Genomic DNA, 22,063 nt, shown 5'->3' on the forward strand with positions numbered 1-22,063 from the left:
TGAAAAGGGCGGTAAGGTAGATGAAAGTGTTAGACAGCTGAGCCGGAGGCATATCCCAGGCGTTGGGTGATGAACGGAAGTGGGATATGGAGTGCGAGGGAGATGGAAAAATATGTATAGATGCGCAAATGGGTGAATATTAACACCCAACATCCGCCTGAGCCACCGTTAACCATATCCAGGAACGACAACTGAAATATCAACCAAATGTCATAACCTCTCGCTTTTCCCATTGAAGTTGTTGCTACAGATGACATCTCATATAATATTCACTATTGATACAGTTGTATTTCACAGAGAATCAGCAACTCCGCCGACAGTCATCCACATGTCTACAAACGAGAATGAGGATCTGATGGAAGAAATAAATGTGTATGCTACTACAACAAAACCAAATCGTCCATCTGCTGCGACCAATTCGCTGACATCCTTTCAACAGGCTTTACTCATTAACTTGCTCCGGCACTAGTATTGAGAGCCCAGCTCTTGAATGGTGATTGTTGAAGCCCTTTCCCTGGGCAGTAGTTACTCCTAAAGCCCCCCCGCCTGCAAGCGCCTTGCTCTCCGCGCCGTGACCTGCCCCATTACCCTGACCTTGCGTTGCAGGTCCATCTTCGTCCCATACGGTGAAAGTCGTCTTTTTATGATCGTTGACCAATGTAGAACTGGCCGTCCGCTTGCTTCCAGTTCTGGCATCGGCAGAAGCCAAACCAAGCTTGGAAAGGAGCGGATTCTGTTGGATCTCGAATCCAGGAGTCAGACCAAAACTTGGAAGCCTTTCGGGTGCTAGAGTTTGATCAAGGGCAGAAGAACGCTGGACAACACTGGGAAGAGGCCGAATAGGTTGCGCCGCAGGAGGTTGGATAGGGGCGTCATTAATCCCAGATAACGTCTCTGATTTACCTTTGCCTAACTTGGCATTCGGTTTACCGAGGCTGAATGACGACTGCCTCTGTTCAATCTCTTTACTCCACTTCCCCATGTCCGGCTCGTCGAGGTCGTCGGTGACACTTGAATGATCTCTCTCCGCCCAATACGAAGGCATATACGTGTGCTGGGCTTCTGTTGGCTTGGGAGTCATACCGCTCAGGAATGTGGAGAAAAACGCGGGTCCAGTAACCAAGGGAGATTGAAGATCAGGCATCGAGCTTGACTTGCTGAAGGTGCGCTTGCCCATGCCTGGTCTGGGCGTTACTATCGGTAAATTATCGATTTCATTAAGTTTTTCGCCAGCTGGAGTCAAGCCAGTAGTCGGCTCAGTCATGAAAAATCGCCACAGATCTTTCACATCAGAAAGGGTGGGCACCATTGGCGATTCCCCAGCACTCGGACCAGCAAGGCCATGAAGCTCTTGTGTCCCTTCAGATACGGTCTCAGAAATTTCTGGAACAGTAGGCGCACTTCCGTCCGCAATCTCGCCAACTATCGCCATATTCTTTTGTGAATCTTGTATTGACATTTGTTCCATGGCCTTATCCCATGCACTTTCGCTAGATCTACGACGTTCATGATGAATGTCTTGATTGGCAGAGGATTTAACCGACTGCTCGAGGAAGGTCGAGTTTGCAGAAGAGGACAACACTGAAGAACTCTCGTCGTCCGATGAGAAATTACCCCGGATCTGCCATTTCGGATTGATGGTTCCTTGTGACTGCCAGTGAGGATTGGAAACTACATCTGGAGGCTGATCTGCACGGCCAGGGACAGGCGACACCTGGTTAGACGCAGTCTGGGTAGGAGATGTGTTCTGCTCAAAAGCACCGATGTTAGGAAGCAAGCTCAAAACTTCTTCAACCTCTTTACCCTTGCTACCCCATTGAGCTTTGGGTACTGAGCTAGTAAACGAGTTATGGCTGCCTCTTCTTTCAGCAGGATCGTCCATCTCCATCTCGGAAGAAGTATCAATACTGTCAACCAGTGAAGGTGTCTGGGTCATGCTCAACCGATGCGGGGACAAGCTATGTTCAGCTTGAACTTGTGACTGTGAGGTATATGACGGCAGCGCTGAATTTACAACCCCAGGAGATTCCACAAATTGACCAGTAATACTGCCAGGGGCCGTACCATCAGGGATAGAGTATGCGGTCTGGGTTTGCGGCGACGGCCAGGTGGTACCCATGCTGTTTTGATAAGATACCCATGGCATCGACTGGGCATTTGTCGGATTGGGGACATTGCCAGGGTTCGGAAGGGATGCAACAGAAGGTTTTCGGTAAGAAACGGGCTCGGTAGGAGCCAGGGCATTATTTGAAGAATTCGGGGAAGAGTACGGGGACTTTGGAGACATTGTTGTGCTGCTTGTGTTTAAAGGCAGGTTGTAAGGAGCTGGGGGCGGTCCCATGGTAGTAGAGGGCTTTGGAGGTTTGCGATATGAGCATGACAAGTTCCTTTGCCTACACCGAACTGATGTGACAGTCAGTCAGCAATGTGGCACTGTATTGATGAGATTGCGCATACTTACGGCATGGATTGGCAAAGTCGCATCTCACCTTCGAATGGTTGCACTGATCACATGCCCTCTTCTTCATACCGCAGTCATAGAAAACTGAAGCTGAATGCACATCTGTAGCCTTCATGCCTTGATCTGACCCAGAGAGTCTCATAGGTTGGCCGGTAAACGGAAGATCATTGGGGAGCTGCCCAACCAAAAAGGGTTGGACTTGGTAAGGTTGTATGTTTCCCCCCAGACGCTGAATTGTAGGGTCGAAAGGCGGTGACATGGCCATCATGCCCGCTGCGGCGAAAGAGCCGCCTGGATTGCTATTCCAAGAATTTGAGGCGATAGATGGTTGAACAGGTCTAGAAGCCAGAAGCGGGTGATGAGGATACATTCGGAGAGCTTGAAAATGAGGTTGCTGATTGACACTTTCGCTCTTGGACCGTTCCCTTACTGCCGCGGCTTCTTGTTGCATTTGCTGCTGTAATAGCTGCTGCTGCTGCTCCTGTTGCTGCTGTTGCTGATGCTGAAACTGTTGCTGCTGAAGCAATTGTCTCCGCTGCTCCTCTTCTTGTTGTTCAATTCTGATTTTGGCCAGCGCTGAGTGGCTTGAAGCTGGGACTGATTTCCTTCTTCCTTTTTTAATGGGCTTCTTGTCGCTGGGCCCTTCTTCAGGAGCCCTATGCGCTTTATTGACATGACGTGAAAGTAGGTCACTGCGTCATCCTATAAGCATCGACCGCTTCCCTTACCTTTTGCTAAACCCACCTTCTGGCGAACCGCAGTGGACATTCTTTGCATTCGTAGGGCCTATCACCCGTATGCGATCTCAGATGTCGACCTACGTGTTGAGGTCTAGTGAACGTAGCGGAACATAACTATTTTCCAAGCGACGTCAGCTGGGATCTTCCGAGAAGCCATAATCGCGCGTTTAGTATCAAAGGAGCGGAAGGGCAAAGCATACTGTGACTTTGCAGTAGAATACTCACAGGGCATTTGTGATCACCTCCCATACTGCCAGATGATAGGGATCAAATATGTAATGTGTGGTATAGTATCGAAGGAAAGGTAGCAAGGTTGAAAGAGCTTCTGGTAAGGAGACGGAGACAAATTATGGATCTGATTAGAGAAGGATACTTGTCGCTTGTACAGGCGCTGAGATATACAGAAGAGGAAGGCGAAAGGCAACTTCCTTGATGCGGGTTCGTATAGATAGATAGAGACCCGTTGGTAAGTGGCTGGTCACGAGATCGTGTGGGCGGTGAAATGGTAAACGCGAGTGTTGTGCTCAAGCTGGGCGGGTGGGCGATGAGTGGACCGAATAGGTAGGTCTAGTTGTGGGATGGTACCATGACTGTGTGATGTCTGGATAATGTAATGTTGCTGGCAAGGAGCAAATGAGGGAGGGTGAGAGAGCTAGGTCAGAGAAGTGTGAGATGATGGATGGGGTTGGTCATAATAAGGCTGAGTTCTCTCTAGCGGGTTCTTGCACATGGTTCTGGGTATTGCATTCTTAGTTTATCGATCTATGACAAAGGACTGGGCTGTTCGTCTACGGCTTATGACGGTGACGACTAAGGCCCATCTTCCATAGTCTCGAAAATGACACCGGTCCTGGCGCCTCGCTCGCCCTGCGCCGTGCCGGAACTGCAACAGGTGAGTACCCAGTGACGTCACTCCAGACGAATATCAAACGAATGATTCGCATCTCATCTCTCTGCCTTCGCCCCTTTCCTGCTCTTTCGGCAGTAAAACCTCTTTTTTCGCATCCATCAAGTGAAGTAGTCGCAGTAGTCTAAGAGGGCAAGAATCTCCCCTGGTCTGAATTTAACAAACAAGCTTTTAAATTGTAGTCAAAGACCCTTCAAAGTCTAGGCATTTTAAGATTTTTCTTTCAGGAGATTTGAGGCGGCGGATACAAGAACGGCCAAACCAAAGATTAGGATGAACCGTAAACGGTGACCGATGAGGACGAAGGGCGAACACAAACACACGTCGTCGCGTTATCCTTCCGGCCGTCCAACGGACGATGAACTCAAGACGCCACCTAAATACTACTGTGATGCTTTACTTTACCAAACCTGTGCATAACTGTTCCATCACACAGATACCCATAAAACAACCCCCCAGAATCATGAACATAGACTTGAACAGCTAACAGTTGGTGTATCTGCGTGGCACAAGAAGAACAATGCTGACAACAGATGAGAGGAGGGAAGACCGATGGGAGCTGCACAGAGATGCCACATACTAATAATTGACAGGTCCAGTGCCGGACCCGTGGTTCCTGTTGTACTCTGTAAACCGTAAAGTGCAACCTTTCATTTGTTTTTCGGTGAAAAAAAAAAAGATTACGTAGCCTGCGTGTTAATCATCTTTCGTCCTCATCCTCTTCTTAACATGACACCTTCCTCCAATTCGCCCTTTCCATGTACAGATCAGCTCCATGGCTTATCAGCGCTCGGGACAATTGTTGTCTTTTCTCTTGAAGTCGATTGTTGCATGCTGATTGTTGCCTATTAAGTTCTTTGGGCTGAGAGACGACCACTTATCATCAGCCAGTAATGCTATTCTTCTTTCTGATCTTCTTGAGTCGCAAGCCTGCGATTTGTTTCTCTTATTGTTTCCATCATTTTACCATCTGCTTTTTCCTCTATGTTCGTTCATCTGTCATCAAATACTCAGCTTACAGCTATATATAGTTACAAGCAATAGTGCTGTAATAACGTTTTGTTCCATGTACCTTGTATCGTGTTAGTACCGGACCTTCCGTATCTTTCGTTTAGCACTTCCTGTTTTAGTTTGTCCGTAGTCGATCGGATATCGGACAATGATGTTCCGAACAGTAATCAAACGTTTTTAGCGCCTTTTCTAAAAGGCACATACAAAACACAGTTAGGCTACCAGATTATGATAATCGATAAAATCGCTAATCGATACTACCTGATATCGAAGATTAACAAGTGGTACTGTATTGCAAGTGCATGTGGGAGGTGGATAGTAATAGTGTAGCCGGAGTAGCCAGAAAGGATGACGGATGCGGAATGGACCATCCACTCAGTCTCCTCTCTGCCAGTTCCCTTGAACACGAAATGGTACGTACGTACCCCATTATCACAAGCAAGTACTCACTCATTGAGAGACAAACATAATTCGCACCATTACAATCGATGCGTTGTATGTACAAGACAGGAAAATGGAACAAATGCTTGACTTCCCAGCATCTTTTCAAACCCACCTGATGTGCATTTTGACTACTACTGGCGTCTAATTCTTGCATTGAGTTTGCCCTAAAACTTCCTGTCATTTCATCATCATATTGCAATAATAATAGTGCATAGCACAATACCATTGGTCATTGATCACTTGGCTGCTGGCTACTGCTTGTTCCGCTAAGCTATAAGCCGGTTGTAGCCGGTCCCTTTATTCTCTCCTCTGTCATCCGTCATTTCTAATTTTTCTCTCCCTGGCGCTTAACAGGGTGAAAAGCAAGAAGTTCAAAAGGCCATTGTTTGCGCAGCTTAGTTTCTCTATCCACAGAATAAATAACATTAATGGACCCAACAGCAATATCCATTACTGCCTATATTACTGCCCATGTATGAAAAGAGCTGTTTAGCGCTGTTAAGTAGTCCGCGACTATTTATCCATTATCATGCCCATCACCACCCATCACTACCCCTCACGCACGAACTAATGACGAAGGCGACATATGCATGCGCACGAGAAAGCCGTCATCCGCCTGATGGCATTTCGTCGTCTCGATTCATAGTCGTCATACGTACATTCGTAAATTTTTTGGGGTAATAGCAGGTAAGGTAATGTAAAGGGTATCTTGTGACAATTACTGTGTCGGAAGTAAAAGTGCCACACGAAATAAAAAAAATAATACCGACAAAATACGATACTGCAATTCGACGCTGATGGGCCGTCATAGAATCTGAACATTTGCTTCCGTCAGGGCTGGCGGACGGAGATCCAATAACAAATCACAGTATTCTTTCTTTCACCTTCCGACAGTAGGTTTTTCCTTGCTTGGTCTCTCAAAGGGCATCCCAATCTCAAGCCGTCGTACCCATCCCTCTCTCGCGTAGCACGTGTGACCCCGACACGCTGCTCCCTGACTGTGAGTAACGAATTGTCTCTAATCAAATTCCGCGCATCCAAATCCGAAAGCCTATTTGGTGTGGTGGCGGAGGATGGAACTAGAGAAAAGGCAGGAGCGAAAGAAGGGGACATAGGAAGAAATGAAGGAGTTAACCAGCCATGAGAAGCTGACGGTAAATGTTAACAGGTGGCATAGATATCCTCGGGACGACGGACTACCGCCATCCCCTCGTTTCGCCGCACCCCATCGCCAACGCAATGACTAGCACAACCGTTCAAAACTACATGGCTCCGGCTGCTCCTGTTTCTACTCAGCAGTCACCATGGGCCGAGCAACAAGCGCTTCAGTCTCGCTCCACTGTTTCGAATCTGATTAAAACACTCGACCCCGCAGCACAAATTCCTTACGTCCCGGAAGTCGCGCTTCCGACCCCACCAGCTACGACTACTCCCAGCATCATCTCTAACGATGAAGAGCATCCTGCGCTTGCGCCTGTCGTTGATATTCCGGTTCATCAACTGGTTCAACAGACTATCGCTGCCAGCACCGGTATCGACATCGATGAGTCGGCTTTCTTTGCTGCCGATTTGAGCGCTGTTTACCAAGCTGTGCAAATGTGGCGCGCATCCCCAATTGGGTCCCGTGTGGAGATTTTCTATGCCGTCAAGTGTAATCCTTCGCCTGCTGTTTTGCATCTACTTTCACTCATGGGAACTTCTTTCGACTGCGCATCGTCATCTGAAATCAATCAAGTTCTTTCGCTCCCTAGCGCTCCTTCCGGAGACAGGATTATCTTTGCCAATCCTTGCAAGCCTGCTTCTTTCATTCGCACTGCTGCTCAGCGTGGTGTGAGCATGATGACTTTCGACAATGTCGACGAGCTTTACAAGGTCAAGCGCATTTGCCCCAACGCCAAGCTTGTCCTTCGTATGCTTACAGATGACTCCAAGTCGCTTTGCCGTCTTGGCTTAAAGTTTGGCGCCCCTGTTGATAGCTGCCCCGGTCTTCTCAAGGTTGCTTATCAGCTTGGTTTGAACGTCGTCGGCGTTTCTTTCCATGTCGGCAGTGGCTGTAAAGATCCTATGCAGTTTGCCGATGCAGTCTGGAGGGCCCGAAAAGTTTTTGACATGGGTAAGGAAGCTGGGTACAATTTTGATTTGCTTGATATCGGAGGTGGTTTCGAAAGGGAGACCTTCGCGGAGATGACTCAGGTTTTGAAGGACAGTTTTGATCTTTATTTCCCAGAAGACAGTGGGGTCAGGATCATTGCTGAGCCTGGTCGATTTTTAGTGTCAAGCGGTGAGCTGTGATCACAAGAAAGGAAAACTGTAATGCTAATAATGTGAACAAGCTTTCACTTTGGCCACTTCTATCATTGCGTCTCGTCGAGCTCCCAAGGCTGAAGCCAGTCTGCAAGCGCAGGCGGCCACTCAGGAGGATACTAAAAGTGCGGATGTAATGTGTAAGTGTTCCTTTCAAAGAAGTAGAAGGTATTTTTGGTTTGCCTGACCACATCCAATAGACTACATCAACGATGGTGTGTATGGATCTTTCAACTGCATCATGTTCGACCACCAAATTGTGCACCCTCATCCTCTTACTATCGGCCACAAGCTTGCAACTGCAGCCCCGCCCTTCCCTCCTCCTCCCAATGTCCAGCTTGAGGTCGATCTTCCCGTGCAAATGGGGTACAAGGATGTCGAGAAAGTCAGTGTCTGGGGGCCTACTTGCGACTCAATTGATTGCGTGAGGCAATTGGTTGATCTTCCCAAGGGGATGGATGTCGGAGACTGGATTGGATGGGGTGAGATGGGAGCGTACACTTTGTGCGCAGCCAGCACCTTTAATGGGTAAGTCATTGTTGGCTTTTATCCCAAAAGTTTTATATTGATTAGTCACACCTGTAGCTTTGACAGGTCTCCCGTTCTCTGGACGACTGGCGGTGACACCGAAGACGCTCGAGTGGTGCGAGCGATTCTCGACTCTTTTGCTGCGACTTCTCTTAGATGACATCGACTACACCCCTCGGAAAACAAAAAAGGTAGTTAGTTAATTAATTCATTTGACGTTGCCGTCCTTGCAATCCTTGTCGTTTATTTCGCTTTTGTATATTTTTGTACCATGTCCACTACAATATATGTAGAAAGTTAACGATACATTCCAAAGATGACGAACAATTTTATACGTCGTATTTAATGGAGTGATTGTGTTAATGCTGCCTGAATGCAACTTTTCCATGCAAGTTGGGCGGAATGCGAGCTTACGATCCTTTAATTATAGAGATCACAAACTGTGTAGTCGGTATTTACCTGTGTACTCGCTCCATTATCGTATCAGAAGCAAAACGTCGTGCACAACAGCTGCGAGTGGCTGAGATCCTCCGTTTCAACGTGAATGCACCTTTTGCCAAGTGTCCCGATCTAAGTCCGTTACATCTCACAGCAGACCTCCACTATCGACCTGGGTTTTTTTCGCTTCATGAGCTGAATGATCTGTTGGCACATCTGGTTCTTCGTCATTTGCTCACTTTCTATTCCTCAGAAACTCAAAAACACTTGGCAAGGATCATCATGAAAACACCCAGGCGGGTTCCCTGGACCTGCCAATCAGAGCTAACGGAGCTTTATGACATGCTCTTCTCCCCTGCCGCAAATCTTGAGAGTAGACGACGAGGTTTAGCAAGAGTAGGTGTTTAGATATTTGGCGGCGAACCCCTGTCCCATGTCGCACCGAATAAGTCCGCTGACAGTAACCCACAGATGAGCATCTACATTTCATCACCATCATGTCCCTCATTCATACATCTCCTTCACTCTCTGGTTGCCGCGGAACTCTTACCTTATCCCCCGCCCCGAGGAGCCGAAGAGTCACAGAGGATGAGAATGATGATGGGTATGGCAATTGTACGATTTGTAAACGGGATGGTCGATCCTCTACAGACTGGTATGCCCTGAGATTCCTATGCGAGGAGTCCTACTAATCTATTTATGGAAAACAGGTCCGTATGCTCGTCCCATATCTCATCTTGCAGCCACCCTCGGTCTTCCTCCTTCTTTGATCGCACTTCGACATCGAGCAACCCACGAAGATCTTCCTCCTCTGCCATTACTACATCAAGCTGTGACGCAATGTATCGTATATTTGCATCAAAACTCATTCATCCCACTCATGACGTCTTCATATGGCTCACCGCCACCGGCAATTTTAGAAAGACAGCAGGCAACTGCAAAGCGAGTAGATGGTCTCTTGAAAAGGTGGAAAAAGATCGCGAAAAACAGATTGAGAGATAAAGAAGTAAGAGAGGAGGACGAAAGTGCGATTGAAATGAAGAAAGTCAGAAAAGAATTAGAAGGAGAGGTTGCTGGAACGAGCGGCATTGTCAAAGGTTTAGTGGAAGTCGGCAGCCTAGTGCCTCTTGCTAAAAGGTATTTAGGATTTCTCTAATATGCGAATTCCGATGCTGACTTTTTACAGAAAACGGGCGTCGCAAAAGGCAATTTCTCCCCCACCTCCATCTCTCAAGATTTGGGAACCTCTCTTAACCCATTTGTCCGACACTACCATGCCAGATCTGTCCTCAACATTATCTATCCAAATCCTTGATATTCTTCTCAACCCATCTACAAGCCCTATGCATTCTCAACAATCTCAAGGGTTTAATCCCTCGGCAGAGTTGATCTCATTGAATGACGATGAGAAAGATGCATCTGGAGAAAACGAGTCTTATCGATGGGGTTTAGCAGTGTGGTTACTCTATTTCTGGCGAAACAGTCCATCAGAGAGCGCGCTGAAATTGACGCAAGATGAGAAAAAGGCTATTTATCGAAGGTTGGCTCTCACGCTACTGCACAAGTACGACGACCCTGTGTGAGTATCATTAAGGACATGGTGAACAATGATTATGGCTAACATCTTATGCAAGTTTGACACGGTTACACAAGTCTTTAGCCGAGCATGACGAGTCTCTTCGAGACGTCGCGAATGATCTTATCGTTCTGCCGAACACGGATGCTCGCAATAGTTTAACGGATAGTGATATGGAAGTTGACATCATTGAAAGCCACCTTCAGGCAATGGAGAAGCGATTGGTCGAATTTGAAGGTCGCGTATGTTTGGTTTTTGTTTGTCAAAAAATTAAACCTGACTATTTTGTCGTTAGTCTGCACCTGCCCATATCAGCGATGCAAGTGCTACGCGAGTCACAGAGTCAGCATCACTACCTGGCTGGCGTCGATTAACACCTCAAGAGTGGACACCATGTCCCATCGGAACACTTATATAACCATTCGACTTATTTAGAATTTTGCTTGGCATGACGGGTATGATGCATGGTATCTGTGATAGCTTTGATGGATTAATATACAAAAAAAACATAACGTATACAAAATACTCTCCTAATGCTATCTGCTACATCATAACGATCCCTACACAAGAAAAGTCCACCACAGCGAATTGTCATCGCACATTAAATAGTCATTTCCGCTTCTTTCCTCTTTCGTCTAACTCCACTTCCAGTCGACTCTGCGGCAGGAATGATCCAGCCATCCTTTCTACATCTTTCACATCTCACCCAAATCCTACCCTCTCCATCATCTTTAGATATACGCCCTGCACTCCTTTCCGCGACTTCCAAGCAGCCCCTGTGCCATCGATGTGTGCAGGCAAGCAGTGTGAAGTTGTGATCATTCTCGTGCGCTTCCTTCGCTTCCGCAGATGATAGAGGCGGCTGGACCGTGGAAAAAATGCTAACCATCTCCTTGTTCTTCTGATCTTCCTCAAGTTCATCGGCAGTGGGAGGATACAAGCTGGAATCGTCATCTTCCTCACTGGTCGAAGGACCATATACACACTCGGGGGCATCACACCTCCAACCGAGAGTTTTCTCCTTTTCTTCTGTCCAGCTCTCAAGAGACTGTGCAACGAAAGGCTGCTTGGCAGAGGTCTGGCTTTGTGTCTGTCCAGCACCTGATGTTTCGTCTGCGGCAGCCGCAGTACCACTACTAGCAGGAGCCCTCGCCGTGGACTCATCAGTTGCGCGGTCAATCGCATTAGGTGTACTTAATCTTTCGCCTATAGGAGCCATTCCTGGGAAGGGGAGAGCAGTGGGCAGCGGAGGAACAATAGGGTGATTGTTGAAGATGAAGGGGAGCTGCTCAAGAGCTTCTTGTATTATCTGAATATGCGCTCGACGCTCAGGCTGTGGGCGATCAGAAGGAGGCGGCTGGGCAGGTTGTTCAGGCGCAGGCTGGGGCTCTGTAGATGAATCGCCTTGGGGTTCAGAACTGGCAGACTGTGATGTGGGAATGGACCCGGTATTGCCTGAAGGTGGAACATTAGAGCTCTGAGTTGCGTTCTCACCAGGTGAGGGAGGGAACGGGGAAGAATGCCTATGCATAGGCAAGGGTGACGCCGGTGGGGGGCCACCAAAGATGGCTCCTAGGATCTCCGCTGGATCAAAAAAAGGTCTATGAGATGCGGACGGTCGGGAATTCTCTCCAGGAGTGGTAGGAACTTCTCCGCCAGTTGACGCGTTCGCAGATGGCTCGGCTGGTTGAGGAGTTCGATCATGGGGAGCAGAAGCAGCGTCATTGGTCACCTCCGGGCTGTGTTCTTGCTGTGGTTCCCTGGGGTGAGGACCTGCGAAGATAAAAAGATGGGGCGTGAGAGACGATCGCTGCTCTCTTTCTTGGGGAGTATTCGACCTTGAATTATCGCCCGATCCGGAAGAATCCGCAGAAACTTGATCACCAGCAGTGTCATTCTGATTTCTTTCGCCATTCCGACTTTGATCTCGACTTTGATCGCGACTGTATGGATGCGCATTCGATGTGGAGCGCCCTGCACCAGTGCGTGCTGGTCGAAAAGAGCTAGTACGAGCGGGTCCTGGACGTGGGGGGCTGTTCAGGGTTTGCAAAGGATCGAGATCCAGTCTGCATGTAGGACTAATGTCGGTCAGTACGGTATTATGCATAGGCAAACGTTATATAACTCACCATGTGTGGTGCGTGGTGAACCATGGCTCCAAACAGTCACCGTGGAACAGATGGTTGCATGGCAACGCCTTCACACCTGTTCCCTTGTCCTCCTTCTCGCCTTCCGTTTTCCCGGCCCCTACGGCCTTGCCTTGATCCTTTTCGAGCTTTCCTTTGGGTATGCCTTCCAGACAGATACCACATTTCCAGCCTTTATCATCGTCGTCCTCATAGCTGTCTACATCTTGCGCAGCCACGACGTTGTTTACCCTGTGCAGCAGACGCTTACCGACGGTGGGTAATGATCGAAGGAGCTCGGCAGCCTTTTCGGGATTCGGTTGAGGTTCCCGACGGGGCATCAAGAATTGGAAGAAGGGTGGGAACAACCAAGGTGGAGGAGTATTGTTGTTGGCATCTCCGCCACCCTCGGCCGGACCACGAGGTTCGCCGCTGCTGCCATTGGGACCGGGAGCGGCAGGATGCTCATTCGAAGATTGATTATCATTCGGGCTAAGAACTGAACCCGGGCCTATATGAAATGTCCAATAGATAGTACTCTCCTGGGCTGGTCCTCGGTTACTATCGGTTGCTTGATGTGCGTCTGAACCGTCTGCTGGTGGAGAGGACCTTGGAGGTACAGGTCCTGGCATGGCGATTGTCATTGAGAAGACAGGCGGCGGGGGCTGATGCTGCAAGTGTTGTTGATTGTCCATCGTGGATGGCGAATATGAGTATGGGTATGATATTGGAGCAAGAAAGAAAGGAGAAAGAAAAATGGAGACGGAAATCGGCTGAGTCATATATGGGTGGCTCGTTCTTTCTGGCTCATTCTTTCGGCCCGTTCAGAGGGGGCGTCGGACATGGCCGCCGGAAACGGGGGATGATGCTATGAATATATACCATTTACACGAGTACTGGGGAATACTACTCCCCTGCAGTCCCCCGCCATGTCCTTCCGCACAGCATTCGCCCGCCTCAGGCCGCCCCCGCTCCTCCCAACAACGATCCGCACGATCCAGATACTCGCCACTCTCCACCTCGTCTCCACCACTCTCGCAGAACTACGCATCTGCACAGGCTTCTCCATGCTCCCGACCCTCTCACAGCATGGCGACTGTGTCCTTGTATCACCACTCCCCTACTGGTCACCCTTGTCTGAGAAGCATAAGTCTGCAGGGCCAAAAAGAGGTGATGTTGTTGTCGCTACTTCTCCGATGCACCCTGGTCAAACTGTCTGCAAACGTGTTCTGGGTGTTGAGGGCGATTTAATAGAGATCGAGCCAAGAAGAGGCGGACAAAGAAAATGGATTGACGCTGGGGGGAACGGGTACATGGTGGATATACCAGACTCTCAAGCAGAAATGGACAATGTTCTGTTACCCAGGCGAAATGGTGAAGGGCAATGGGTCAAAGTACCTAAAGGCCATGTTTGGCTGGTTGGCGACAACCTTAGCAACTCTACCGACTCCAGGAAGTATGGGCCCGTACCAATAGCAATGGTCAAGGGTAAAGTAATCGCCCGAGTAAGCCAACTCGACATCATCTCGTTTGAATGGCTGGAGCTGATGTCACAAAAGGTTTACCCCAATCCTACATGGATCACGAATGTTGCTCGAGATATCCAAGTGGAGGCCTAATGATAGGGAAACAATTGGGCATTGTTTCGCTACACTTCAAAGCATAGCGTGAGTGATTTTTTGGACATCGTGAATGCTTTGTCTGATATCTCCAATAAGTCTAGTTTGCGGAGATCGTAACAGGGGATATAAGTTGCAGATCAAGCAAGATTTCAGCTATGATGGTTCATTCACAACGCTAAACACAATTCAATATGTAACATAACCTGTCATATCCTGCATGCATCATATACCATATGGTAGATCTGCATAACAGTTCAGTTTACAAGAGCTCGCGGTTTCATCGCCGCGAATCTGGTGAGTGATAGATAATAGTAAACAGTAACGCCGACCGCTCATCAACGATTCGATGAACAATGTTTGACGACATTCGAGAGCGAGAATAAAGGCAAATCACCATAGAAATTTGGTGAAGAGAGATGAGAGTAGACTTTGATTTTATTATCATTGCATTGAAGTGCCAGGGCATGTACATGACTTAGAACAAACTCCAAAAGCCGAAAGAAACGTCTACTAGATCGTAAATAAGATTATAGGAATCACTCTCCGTGCATGTCTCAACATCTCCGTCGTGCTTCATTTTATACATATCTACGCTACACTGTACATCTGATGTCTAGGGACTACACTTTTCTGGAACATTCCATCCATTCTCTATCTTTTCGACAACAAGCTTCATTCATCGCCTCTTTGACAAACTCCGCATCAGATCTAGGTCCTGCAGGCCCGCATCACTGAATGATCCATGACAAGGCATCATCCGACAGACCCGCATCATCAACCACCATGACAAAACGTCTGCAACCCACATAGCGGAAGTAGCAATCCGCCCTCTGGAGCCTGCAGGGAACCCTGATCCCTGGCAGCATGGATACTGTAACACAACACAACAACAATCAATGAAGCATCCGAACAAGAAGCTGTACGGCGCCCGCCATTGAAACATCCAAATACACTGCAATAAACCCACCTTTGTCTCTTTACCATCCTTTCCTTGTCTGCAATATTTCTTGCCTGCATTTCCTCAGAATAAGTAGCCCGAGTTCCTTTGTAAGCAATGTCTCCCGCCTGTATATATCATATTAGGTTCAGTCAAAAGTGAAGAAGTACCCTTCTGATCGCCGTCATCGTTTAATCTCCATTCTTCGCCCAACTACCATTCGCATACACAAGTCGGTTACAGCAAGTTTTCGCCCAGCTCTATCTCCTATTTGGATTATCCTATTCACCTTGCTTACCATTTGACCCATTTAACCCGATGGACATAAAAGATTGCATTACAGCCCATCATGTTTGAAACCACCGTTGGCATCTGTCGACCAAAAAAATCGATCGATTTTCTATTCAGACTTCGCAGGTCAAGAATCAATTTAGAGTCGAAGAGACTGAGCAGCTAGGCAATGAATATGAGTACGACAAAATAGCTGAACTTTCAGGTGAGTGGTTGTCATCTCCCATAATGAATCACGTTGAGCTTTTCCATTCCTTTCCAGACTCACCATCATCAACACACACCTCTTCTCGCCCTGTAACGCCGTCCCATCCAATCCCCATCCCTCTTCACATCTCAATCCAGGGCAGTCCCGAAACTGAAATATTGAAGCTCGCAGACAAAGCCGAGAAAATCCTGGGTCTAACACCTGGGACGCTTGCCTACGCCCGAGCTTGCCTCGAAAACGCTCGCGATAAAGTTCGCTGTATCACTTTGTCCCCTTCTCCCGATCCTTTATCCATTATCGCGAAGGACGACAAGCTATCACATTTTGATATGAGTCGAGGAGGCATCAAGGAGAAGATGCAAACGAGAGCAAGAAAGGCAATAAGTATCACTGCATTGGGGGCACTGAGTCATCAGAAGATCGCAAGCGTCGTGCTAGGTGCAGGAGGCAAAGAAGAGGAACATCAACGGCAGAAAACAAGAAGAGCTGCTGATAGTGTCTTGTACTGGCAAAAAGAAGTTGCGCGATTGGAAGAATTGGATAAGGGAACTCGAAAGTAGAGAAAAAAAAGGGGGGGGAAGGGGGGGTTAGTGAATTCATCAAGCATCACAAACCGATACTCATCTGTTAGTTAGCATCTATCCCCTATGATTAGCACTTCAAAATATGATCGTTATATGCTTTCTGCCTCCCTTCTCTTTGAATGTTTACCTTTCCAATGAGAGAGCTTGCGGTACCCACAAAGGATCCTATAATATTACGATATGCATCTCTATACTTGTATTACGTATCAGTGTTGTGACTTGCAACTCACATTTCTCCCGTCGGACTTACTTGGTACACATCTATGCAGGTGGGTAGTGTCCTGCCCATAATACGACAGCTACTGCGCCCCAAACAACTGTCCAGCCTATCCAGTATCTTCCAAATTTATTCATCTTGACTTGTCCCATGGGGGTCTCGCCCATTTGAACATTGTCAAATCCTAATTTGACCGCATTCCACCAAACCACAGGATCGCCTAGGCAAACCCGTAGGGCTATCTGAGTATGACTGGTGAATAACAGCAGTGCCATGGTGAGAAGATGGACAGAATAGAGCTCGAATAGTATAGGAGGCGGTGGGTTTTCTTCAGTACCGTGATTAAGAACTTGAGAGGAAGATACCAAGTGGGAGAAGTACTTGATAAAGCCGATCAAGGAGGAAAAAATAATTGGGATTACCAGTGCAATGTTTGGAAGCTGAGCCACTGTCCAATATTCAAATGGTCCAACATTCCTAAAATTCGCCGTCCTCAGCTGGCTCATCAAAAGTGGGTAAAAAATAGATAAACTTACCAGTACAGCTTTTGAACGAAACCATAAGAAATTGGTGGGCTGTTACTGCACCACGGACGAGCAGTGCTTGTGAGCTTTGATTCCCGCGTACAGAATACAGTCTCAGAATAATGCTGGAACATGAGGAATGGCGCGACCGCGAGGAATGCTGGCAGAAAAGGCTTCCACATTTTACGAATCTAATAAGAGTCAGTAGATATCGCATCGCAAAAGCTCGGCAAGACATTACTCACCTTACTAACATCGAGATCAAGTATGTGTGCATCACCGAAAACAGAGAAACACATGAGTGTGATTGAGTTGAAAATGCCAGTGGACCTAACGGTGGTTGCCCCTGCAAAACAAAGACCAGCAAGTACCATTTGTCGCTTGATAGACAGAAGATAGATGCCTGAGAATGTCAGAAGTGAGTAGATAGGTTCTGTATAGGGTGCTGAAGGGGTAGCCGTGGGTGGTAGGAGGTAGAGTAGGGATGTAAGAAATGCGAACGTTGGGTTGAAGATACGTTCGGTCAGTCTACACGGTGTGCATAAGCTACGCAGTACCCCTTGAAAATCCTTGCTTACTTGTAAAGCACCAAGGTCGCAGCTACAAAGGCAAAATTAGCCACGATTGTGCCACCCAGTATCACGTCATTCAGTTCTACGACTGGTGCTGCCCTTATAAACCTCACGCCCTCGCCCGCCAGTCGCATCACCGCAAGCCATCCTGGCTGAAAAGCGACCTGTTGCTCATATTCGTACCCAATGTAAGCTATAGAGGAAAAATGGATAGCATCCCATCGTAGGGCGGGTGGTGGGGAAGGGAGTAGCAGAGATGGTGATGTATCGAACAGAGGCAGAGCTTTGCTGAGGCCAGAGAGGATTGTGAGATGAAGTATACGTGAAAAGCAGGCAGTGATGACGATCAGGGTGAGAGGTGAGAGCTTCGCCATTGCTGGGGCATGTTTGGGTGGAAGCGGCAATGGTTGGCGATGCAGATGAATGAAAGCGACAGAGGTAACGTGCCAATTATCATATAGACCGTACTACAACGAATCATTCCGCCCTCGAACGACCTCCACTTACATTTGCGGCCTCCACATGGCAGCCAACACCACGAGCGCCATACAACTCATGAAAACAACAACGAAAACAGACGGATGGCAGAGAGCCAAAGCTTTATCAGTGGATGACCAGCGCGCATACATATAGTACATCTATAATCCCAAAAAAACTCCGTCTGTTACATTGTTGAAATGTACAATAGTCTCCCCAACTCATGTTATTCCATACTTAGCGCGTTTTGCAACCCGGCAACTTCCATAACACCTCCGACAAGATGCAAACTACCAGCAACGAGAACCGTCTTCTCACCAAGTTTTTCAACAATTCTAATAGCGTGCTGAATAGATGCGACAGCGTGGACTCTGTCGGCAGCAAATGAAGGATTGAGGCGAAGCCAAGCATCACGCAGGGCGTTCTGAGTGGCAAGTTGAGAAAGATCATTAGGATCGATAGCCTTCGCATCAAGATCTAAGTTGAGGCATAGTCAGCTTACGTTTGTCGACGGATGATTTCGAAAGACTCACCGGATTTGAAGTGACCATCAATATAAGTAACATTTGTGCAGAAAATCACAGAATCAAACTTGCTCGCAATTTGATCCCGGCTAACCTTCCTCGTTCTAGCACCGGATTCCAGAAGTTCTCCCAACAAGCTCTCAGCAGCTCTGCCACCACTGCAGTTGAAGATCAACACCTGAGGCACTCTGTCTTCTTTTTCCGCGTCCCACGCCCACTCGCCACAAGATCTCAATGATTCGACAGTGTGGGCACCGTCAAGCAACCAAGTAATTTCGCCATTTTTGACAAGCTGACATCGCCCAGGCCAGCGAGCGGAAGCGAGAGGCTGGATGAATGATGGAGGGACGACGGCCGGGGGTATGGTAGGAGAAAACTTATATCCTTGTGAAGTGAGGAAACGAGAAGATAGTGAAACAGCGAGAGAGGCGTTAATGAGCTGGTGACTTCCTGGCAGGCCCAAGGGAGTCGGAGGAATAGTTGGAACAATTTCAAAAGGAGCCTATATTTATGTAAGCTAAGGTTTAAAGCTGCTTTGTGCATGAAATAGACGCACCTCATTGTTTTCAGCCACTTTCTTCAAAACATCTCCCCCTTTGTCTTGTACGACACTCAAAGCAGGTACACCTTTCTTATAAATACCCGCCTTGTTCTGAGCAATTTCTTCGATCGTGTTGCCCAAGACAGCAGTATGGTCGAGACCCAAAGACGTGATTCCGGTCACGACAGGCTTGGGGACGATATTTGTCGAATCGTAAAGACCACCGATACCTACCTCTAATACTGTAGCTGATACTCCCAGAGAGAGGAAGGTATGGAATGCAAGAAGTGTGAGTAGGCGGAAGTAAACGGGGAATTTAGGCGTTTGAGGTGTCAGCGGCTGAGAGAGACAATCAGACTATTCGTTAAATCCTGATAGCTGTCGAAACACTCACTTTTGAATCCGCCTCGAGCCGGTCCCATACTTCAAAGAAGTACTTTGCAAATTCGGTCTCCGAGATAGGTTCTCCGTTGATTCTGATTCTCTCTCTCACCGCACATAGATGTGGGGAGGTGTAGAGCCCGATCTTCTTGCCTGGCATATGGGCACGAAGAATCCGTTCAGTGAAGGCAGAAGTAGAGCCTTTGCCTTTGGTACCAGTGATATGCACGACGTTAAGAGCATTGAGGTCTTCTGGCTATTACTAGTCAGGCCTTTTCACTCTGCATGGACATCGTGCCAGGGAAGTACATGCCTCACCTTGTAACCAATGCGTCGGAGGTAATCATGCATCTCAGCGACAGCATACTCAGTTAAGCGCCCGCCTGACTTTCTGAATGCCTCGATACTATTCCAACATCAATCAAGGTCCTGCAAAGATCACACACTCAACTGCTCTGTGACTTACGTCGCAGCATTGGATTGGCAGGTATTGAGGAGAGAAACTGCCTCCTACATAACTATTCAGAACGACCTAACTTAAGGACGGTATGAGAACCAACTCACAGCATATGTCCTTGTGCTGGCCATCCTGAACAGTCTTAGGGTCGGGAGCATGAATGGTGAAAATGGGAAGTGGGACGGCTGTTTGTGTGATGAAGATTTCGGTCCTCTTGGTGGCCAAAGCGCGAGACAATTAATATCTTTCAGGCACGCACCACAAATCACAAGCGGGATCGAAACTAATGGAGATCATTCCATATTTTGCCAAATTATGTAATATCTAAATCATGATTCCGAAGTAACTTTTTTGGCTTTCGGCTTCGGCTGTGCCCGTGCCCGTGCCCCGTCCCGGTTCGTGTTTCTCGCTGTCTATTCCAAATCCTCATGTCCTCTTTGGAATGGCCATCTTATCTTTACACGGGGACTCCTAATTCTCATCATCATCCATTCCACAGACCTGTTGGGAACTCTTCTGAATTCGTAGAGAACTGATCGTTATTCGCTGTTTTCACAACGAATGTTTAACTGTCCACCAGGCAAAATTTAAAGAAGGCGGCCATCATATTTTCAGTCATCTTTGACCCAAATCTTGCCTCTCGATGAGCTTGGGAAACTTTCTATTACCCATCAAATCCTCTTTCGACAATTATACATTGATTGAACACACAGAATTCTATCTTACCGATCTCCGATGAACACACTCTACCTCGCACCGACTGTGTCACCCTCCGACTCCGTGCCGACCTCAACTACGGCTCTCTTCGCGACTGCTTCAGATTCTTCAACGATGTCAAGTCCACTACCCACAATACATCGTTCTTTAACTTGCCCCTCCGCTATACCTCCGCTATCCTCTCATCCAACCCCCGTATTCAAATATGACGATGTTGGGATGAGCCGAACAGCAAATCATACGTGGCAAGAGCCACAAAGCACTGATAACTCGGGGGCGATCAACGAAAAGAATATAGACGTCCCTGACACATCAGTAGCTGTTGTGTGGCCACCTTGGAAAAGACGGGACGGCTGGTCCGGGTGGATGGGGGACACTGTCACCGCTGATTCACTGGTATGGAGTCTGATCATCCAAGCCTTTTCCACGGGGTGAGCGAATTTTGTGATATCTAAAGTGACGCAGAGCTGATTGTTGTCGCAGTATCTTGGATGCAACCACGTCCTTAGACTTCAGCACTTTTGCCTCCAACCGTGAGTCCTACGATTTGCGCATTGACAAGGCGTCTAATGCCAAGCAGAAACGGGTAACACAATTCTTCTTACCGTTGCTATTGTTCGACTGTCCGGCCATCTACTTCTTCTCACTGGTGTATCGCTCGCCAGTTTCCTTGGTGGTGCTTTGGTATTCGGGCATCTTGGACATTTATTCGGTAAGTTATGGATACACGCAGAGCCGAGAACTTGACAACTAATTAAGAGTCTACAGGTTTGAGGCGCCGGGCTTGGCTTTTGACAAACGTCTTCTTCCAGATTGTCTGCCTCACCCTAGCGGCTATTTTCCTTTCCCCATCAGGTCCTGCAGCTACCCGACTGGGAAACAAACATGACTGGACAATTATCATGTTGTTTGCGATGATGTCTGGAGCGCAGGTAGCTGCTGCACGTCAAGCCTCAGTGCAAGAAATCCCCACTGCGCCCATGACGTCCTCTTATGTTGACCTTGTCGGCGATAGATATCTCTTTGTGGGCTTTACCCATAAGAAGGCTGGGGCCAGAAATCGAAGGCTGGGCTATGTGTTGGCAATGATTACTGGAAGTTTTATCGGGGCAATAATGCACAAGTACGCGGGAAGTTGGGCAGTGGTGGTGGTCGCAATGGGGTTTAAGTTCGCTGTGCTCTTCCTGATGAGTGTCGCTCCGGCAGACCCACGGAAAGAGAGGTCACAAAGTGTTTGATGTTAAGGGTACTATCTTGTTGTGTAATAATAAGAAAATGCATGAATTGTATCGCCAACCCATCCCTTTTCGTCCTTTATAGTCCTCTGAAGCCGTGAACGTACCAGGAAAATAACCAAAAGCCATTATTGCGTGCTTGATTCTTCCGCCACAAGGACGTAGTTTTGGGGTCTTTGCAAGAATTACGTAATGATGCTTTCACCCGGTTAGCGGAAAGGATCGGGGATAATCAGCCCGG

General features: G+C 47.8%; 10 protein-coding genes and 1 non-coding gene; 5 read left to right on the forward strand and 6 right to left on the reverse strand.

Annotated features, from left to right (window-relative positions):
* The window catches only part of CNAG_02878 (hypothetical protein), a 1,704-nt gene extending 1,515 nt beyond the window's left edge, over positions 1–189 (reverse strand). Inside the window, exon 1 of the mRNA XM_012192475.1 lies at positions 1–189. This exon is cut by the window's left edge and continues 36 nt beyond it. Within this exon, the coding sequence (XP_012047865.1) occupies positions 1–52 (52 nt within the window). The 5' untranslated portion in view covers positions 53–189.
* A 28-nt stretch (positions 190–217) lies between these two features.
* On the reverse strand, positions 218–3,953 carry CNAG_02877 (hypothetical protein). XM_012192476.1 has 4 exons: positions 3,427–3,953; positions 3,206–3,315; positions 2,462–3,153; positions 218–2,403 (listed from the first exon to the last, which is right to left on the reverse strand). The coding sequence occupies exons 1-4, from the start codon at positions 3,448–3,450 to the stop codon at positions 443–445; spliced, it is 2,787 nt and encodes a 928-aa protein (XP_012047866.1). The 5' UTR covers positions 3,451–3,953; the 3' UTR covers positions 218–442.
* Positions 3,954–6,051: 2,098 nt separating this feature from the next.
* CNAG_02876 (ornithine decarboxylase) lies at positions 6,052–8,804 on the forward strand. XM_012192806.1 has 6 exons: positions 6,052–6,250; positions 6,375–6,563; positions 6,732–7,844; positions 7,897–8,007; positions 8,068–8,395; positions 8,453–8,804. Exons 3-6 carry the CDS (start codon positions 6,803–6,805, stop codon positions 8,553–8,555), a joined length of 1,584 nt encoding a protein of 527 aa, XP_012048196.1. The 5' UTR covers positions 6,052–6,250; positions 6,375–6,563; positions 6,732–6,802; the 3' UTR covers positions 8,556–8,804.
* Positions 8,805–9,058: 254 nt separating this feature from the next.
* CNAG_02875 (hypothetical protein) lies at positions 9,059–10,964 on the forward strand. XM_012192805.1 has 6 exons: positions 9,059–9,229; positions 9,305–9,488; positions 9,544–9,970; positions 10,020–10,412; positions 10,468–10,651; positions 10,705–10,964. Exons 1-6 carry the CDS (start codon positions 9,116–9,118, stop codon positions 10,825–10,827), a joined length of 1,425 nt encoding a protein of 474 aa, XP_012048195.1. The 5' UTR covers positions 9,059–9,115; the 3' UTR covers positions 10,828–10,964.
* CNAG_02874 (hypothetical protein) lies at positions 10,848–13,334 on the reverse strand. XM_012192477.1 has 2 exons: positions 12,539–13,334; positions 10,848–12,487 (listed from the first exon to the last, which is right to left on the reverse strand). Exons 1-2 carry the CDS (start codon positions 13,315–13,317, stop codon positions 11,011–11,013), a joined length of 2,256 nt encoding a protein of 751 aa, XP_012047867.1. The 5' UTR covers positions 13,318–13,334; the 3' UTR covers positions 10,848–11,010.
* A 97-nt stretch (positions 13,335–13,431) lies between these two features.
* On the forward strand, positions 13,432–14,415 carry CNAG_02873 (signal peptidase I). XM_012192804.1 has 3 exons: positions 13,432–14,040; positions 14,095–14,202; positions 14,254–14,415. Exons 1-2 carry the CDS (start codon positions 13,465–13,467, stop codon positions 14,152–14,154), a joined length of 636 nt encoding a protein of 211 aa, XP_012048194.1. The 5' UTR covers positions 13,432–13,464; the 3' UTR covers positions 14,155–14,202; positions 14,254–14,415.
* Positions 14,416–14,723: 308 nt separating this feature from the next.
* On the reverse strand, positions 14,724–18,037 carry CNAG_02871 (GPI mannosyltransferase 2). XM_012192803.1 has 5 exons: positions 17,497–18,037; positions 17,164–17,446; positions 16,931–17,109; positions 16,428–16,871; positions 14,724–16,370 (listed from the first exon to the last, which is right to left on the reverse strand). The coding sequence occupies exons 1-4, from the start codon at positions 17,862–17,864 to the stop codon at positions 16,439–16,441; spliced, it is 1,263 nt and encodes a 420-aa protein (XP_012048193.1). The 5' UTR covers positions 17,865–18,037; the 3' UTR covers positions 14,724–16,370; positions 16,428–16,438.
* Positions 14,757–16,362, forward strand: CNAG_02872 (hypothetical protein). The gene is made up of 2 exons (XM_012192478.1): positions 14,757–15,590; positions 15,648–16,362. The coding sequence occupies exon 2, from the start codon at positions 15,923–15,925 to the stop codon at positions 16,151–16,153; it is 231 nt and encodes a 76-aa protein (XP_012047868.1). The 5' UTR covers positions 14,757–15,590; positions 15,648–15,922; the 3' UTR covers positions 16,154–16,362.
* Positions 18,038–18,091: 54 nt separating the features above from the next.
* Positions 18,092–20,101, reverse strand: CNAG_02870 (folylpolyglutamate synthase). XM_012192802.1 has 7 exons: positions 19,978–20,101; positions 19,880–19,923; positions 19,732–19,819; positions 19,427–19,669; positions 19,048–19,371; positions 18,501–18,993; positions 18,092–18,444 (listed from the first exon to the last, which is right to left on the reverse strand). Exons 1-7 carry the CDS (start codon positions 20,026–20,028, stop codon positions 18,194–18,196), a joined length of 1,494 nt encoding a protein of 497 aa, XP_012048192.1. The 5' UTR covers positions 20,029–20,101; the 3' UTR covers positions 18,092–18,193.
* Positions 20,102–20,287: 186 nt separating this feature from the next.
* Positions 20,288–21,889, forward strand: CNAG_02869 (hypothetical protein). XM_012192479.1 has 4 exons: positions 20,288–21,018; positions 21,071–21,120; positions 21,168–21,299; positions 21,356–21,889. Exons 1-4 carry the CDS (start codon positions 20,606–20,608, stop codon positions 21,823–21,825), a joined length of 1,065 nt encoding a protein of 354 aa, XP_012047869.1. The 5' UTR covers positions 20,288–20,605; the 3' UTR covers positions 21,826–21,889.
* Positions 20,546–21,844, reverse strand: CNAG_12248. The gene has a single exon (XR_001045540.1). It is a non-coding gene; the product is annotated as a hypothetical RNA (non-coding RNA).
* Positions 21,890–22,063: the final 174 nt, after the last annotated feature.

This window comes from Cryptococcus neoformans, chromosome 3 (genome assembly GCF_000149245.1).
Source record: "Cryptococcus neoformans var. grubii H99 chromosome 3, complete sequence".
NCBI lineage: Eukaryota > Fungi > Basidiomycota > Tremellomycetes > Tremellales > Cryptococcaceae > Cryptococcus > Cryptococcus neoformans.

What these genes read in the sequence shown, in the direction of transcription:
- CNAG_02869 (XM_012192479.1), top strand. Translation starts at nt 20,606, where the DNA reads ATGAACACACTCTACCTCGCACCGACTGTGTCACCCTCCGACTCCGTG. An exon ending in CAGCACTTTTGCCTCCAACC is followed by an intron (nt 21,121 to 21,167) that starts GTGAGTCCTACG and finishes AATGCCAAGCAG; the next exon opens with AAACGGGTAACACAATTCTT. An exon ending in GCATCTTGGACATTTATTCG is followed by an intron (nt 21,300 to 21,355) that starts GTAAGTTATGGA and finishes AAGAGTCTACAG; the next exon opens with GTTTGAGGCGCCGGGCTTGG.
- CNAG_02874 (XM_012192477.1), bottom strand. Translation starts at nt 13,317, where the DNA reads ATGACTCAGCCGATTTCCGTCTCCATTTTTCTTTCTCCTTTCTTTCTT. An exon ending in TTCACCACGCACCACACATG is followed by an intron (nt 12,488 to 12,538) that starts GTGAGTTATATA and finishes GACCGACATTAG; the next exon opens with TCCTACATGCAGACTGGATC.
- CNAG_02873 (XM_012192804.1), top strand. Translation starts at nt 13,465, where the DNA reads ATGTCCTTCCGCACAGCATTCGCCCGCCTCAGGCCGCCCCCGCTCCTC. An exon ending in AGGGTAAAGTAATCGCCCGA is followed by an intron (nt 14,041 to 14,094) that starts GTAAGCCAACTC and finishes ATGTCACAAAAG; the next exon opens with GTTTACCCCAATCCTACATG.
- CNAG_02872 (XM_012192478.1), top strand. Translation starts at nt 15,923, where the DNA reads ATGAGTCGAGGAGGCATCAAGGAGAAGATGCAAACGAGAGCAAGAAAG.
- CNAG_02875 (XM_012192805.1), top strand. Translation starts at nt 9,116, where the DNA reads ATGAAAACACCCAGGCGGGTTCCCTGGACCTGCCAATCAGAGCTAACG. An exon ending in GGTCGATCCTCTACAGACTG is followed by an intron (nt 9,489 to 9,543) that starts GTATGCCCTGAG and finishes TATGGAAAACAG; the next exon opens with GTCCGTATGCTCGTCCCATA. An exon ending in CTAGTGCCTCTTGCTAAAAG is followed by an intron (nt 9,971 to 10,019) that starts GTATTTAGGATT and finishes GACTTTTTACAG; the next exon opens with AAAACGGGCGTCGCAAAAGG.
- CNAG_02870 (XM_012192802.1), bottom strand. Translation starts at nt 20,028, where the DNA reads ATGCTCCCGACCCTAAGACTGTTCAGGATGGCCAGCACAAGGACATAT. An exon ending in TGCCAATCCAATGCTGCGAC is followed by an intron (nt 19,820 to 19,879) that starts GTAAGTCACAGA and finishes ATGTTGGAATAG; the next exon opens with TATCGAGGCATTCAGAAAGT. An exon ending in GGCTCGAGGCGGATTCAAAA is followed by an intron (nt 19,372 to 19,426) that starts GTGAGTGTTTCG and finishes TGTCTCTCTCAG; the next exon opens with CCGCTGACACCTCAAACGCC.
- CNAG_02877 (XM_012192476.1), bottom strand. Translation starts at nt 3,450, where the DNA reads ATGGGAGGTGATCACAAATGCCCT. An exon ending in GAGGTGATCACAAATGCCCT is followed by an intron (nt 3,316 to 3,426) that starts GTGAGTATTCTA and finishes CTTGGAAAATAG; the next exon opens with TTATGTTCCGCTACGTTCAC. An exon ending in CCACTGCGGTTCGCCAGAAG is followed by an intron (nt 3,154 to 3,205) that starts GTGGGTTTAGCA and finishes AGGATGACGCAG; the next exon opens with TGACCTACTTTCACGTCATG.
- CNAG_02871 (XM_012192803.1), bottom strand. Translation starts at nt 17,864, where the DNA reads ATGGCGAAGCTCTCACCTCTCACCCTGATCGTCATCACTGCCTGCTTT. An exon ending in GCGACCTTGGTGCTTTACAA is followed by an intron (nt 17,447 to 17,496) that starts GTAAGCAAGGAT and finishes CACACCGTGTAG; the next exon opens with ACTGACCGAACGTATCTTCA. An exon ending in TTGATCTCGATGTTAGTAAG is followed by an intron (nt 17,110 to 17,163) that starts GTGAGTAATGTC and finishes GACTCTTATTAG; the next exon opens with ATTCGTAAAATGTGGAAGCC.
- CNAG_02876 (XM_012192806.1), top strand. Translation starts at nt 6,803, where the DNA reads ATGACTAGCACAACCGTTCAAAACTACATGGCTCCGGCTGCTCCTGTT. An exon ending in TCGATTTTTAGTGTCAAGCG is followed by an intron (nt 7,845 to 7,896) that starts GTGAGCTGTGAT and finishes AATGTGAACAAG; the next exon opens with CTTTCACTTTGGCCACTTCT. An exon ending in TAAAAGTGCGGATGTAATGT is followed by an intron (nt 8,008 to 8,067) that starts GTAAGTGTTCCT and finishes CACATCCAATAG; the next exon opens with ACTACATCAACGATGGTGTG.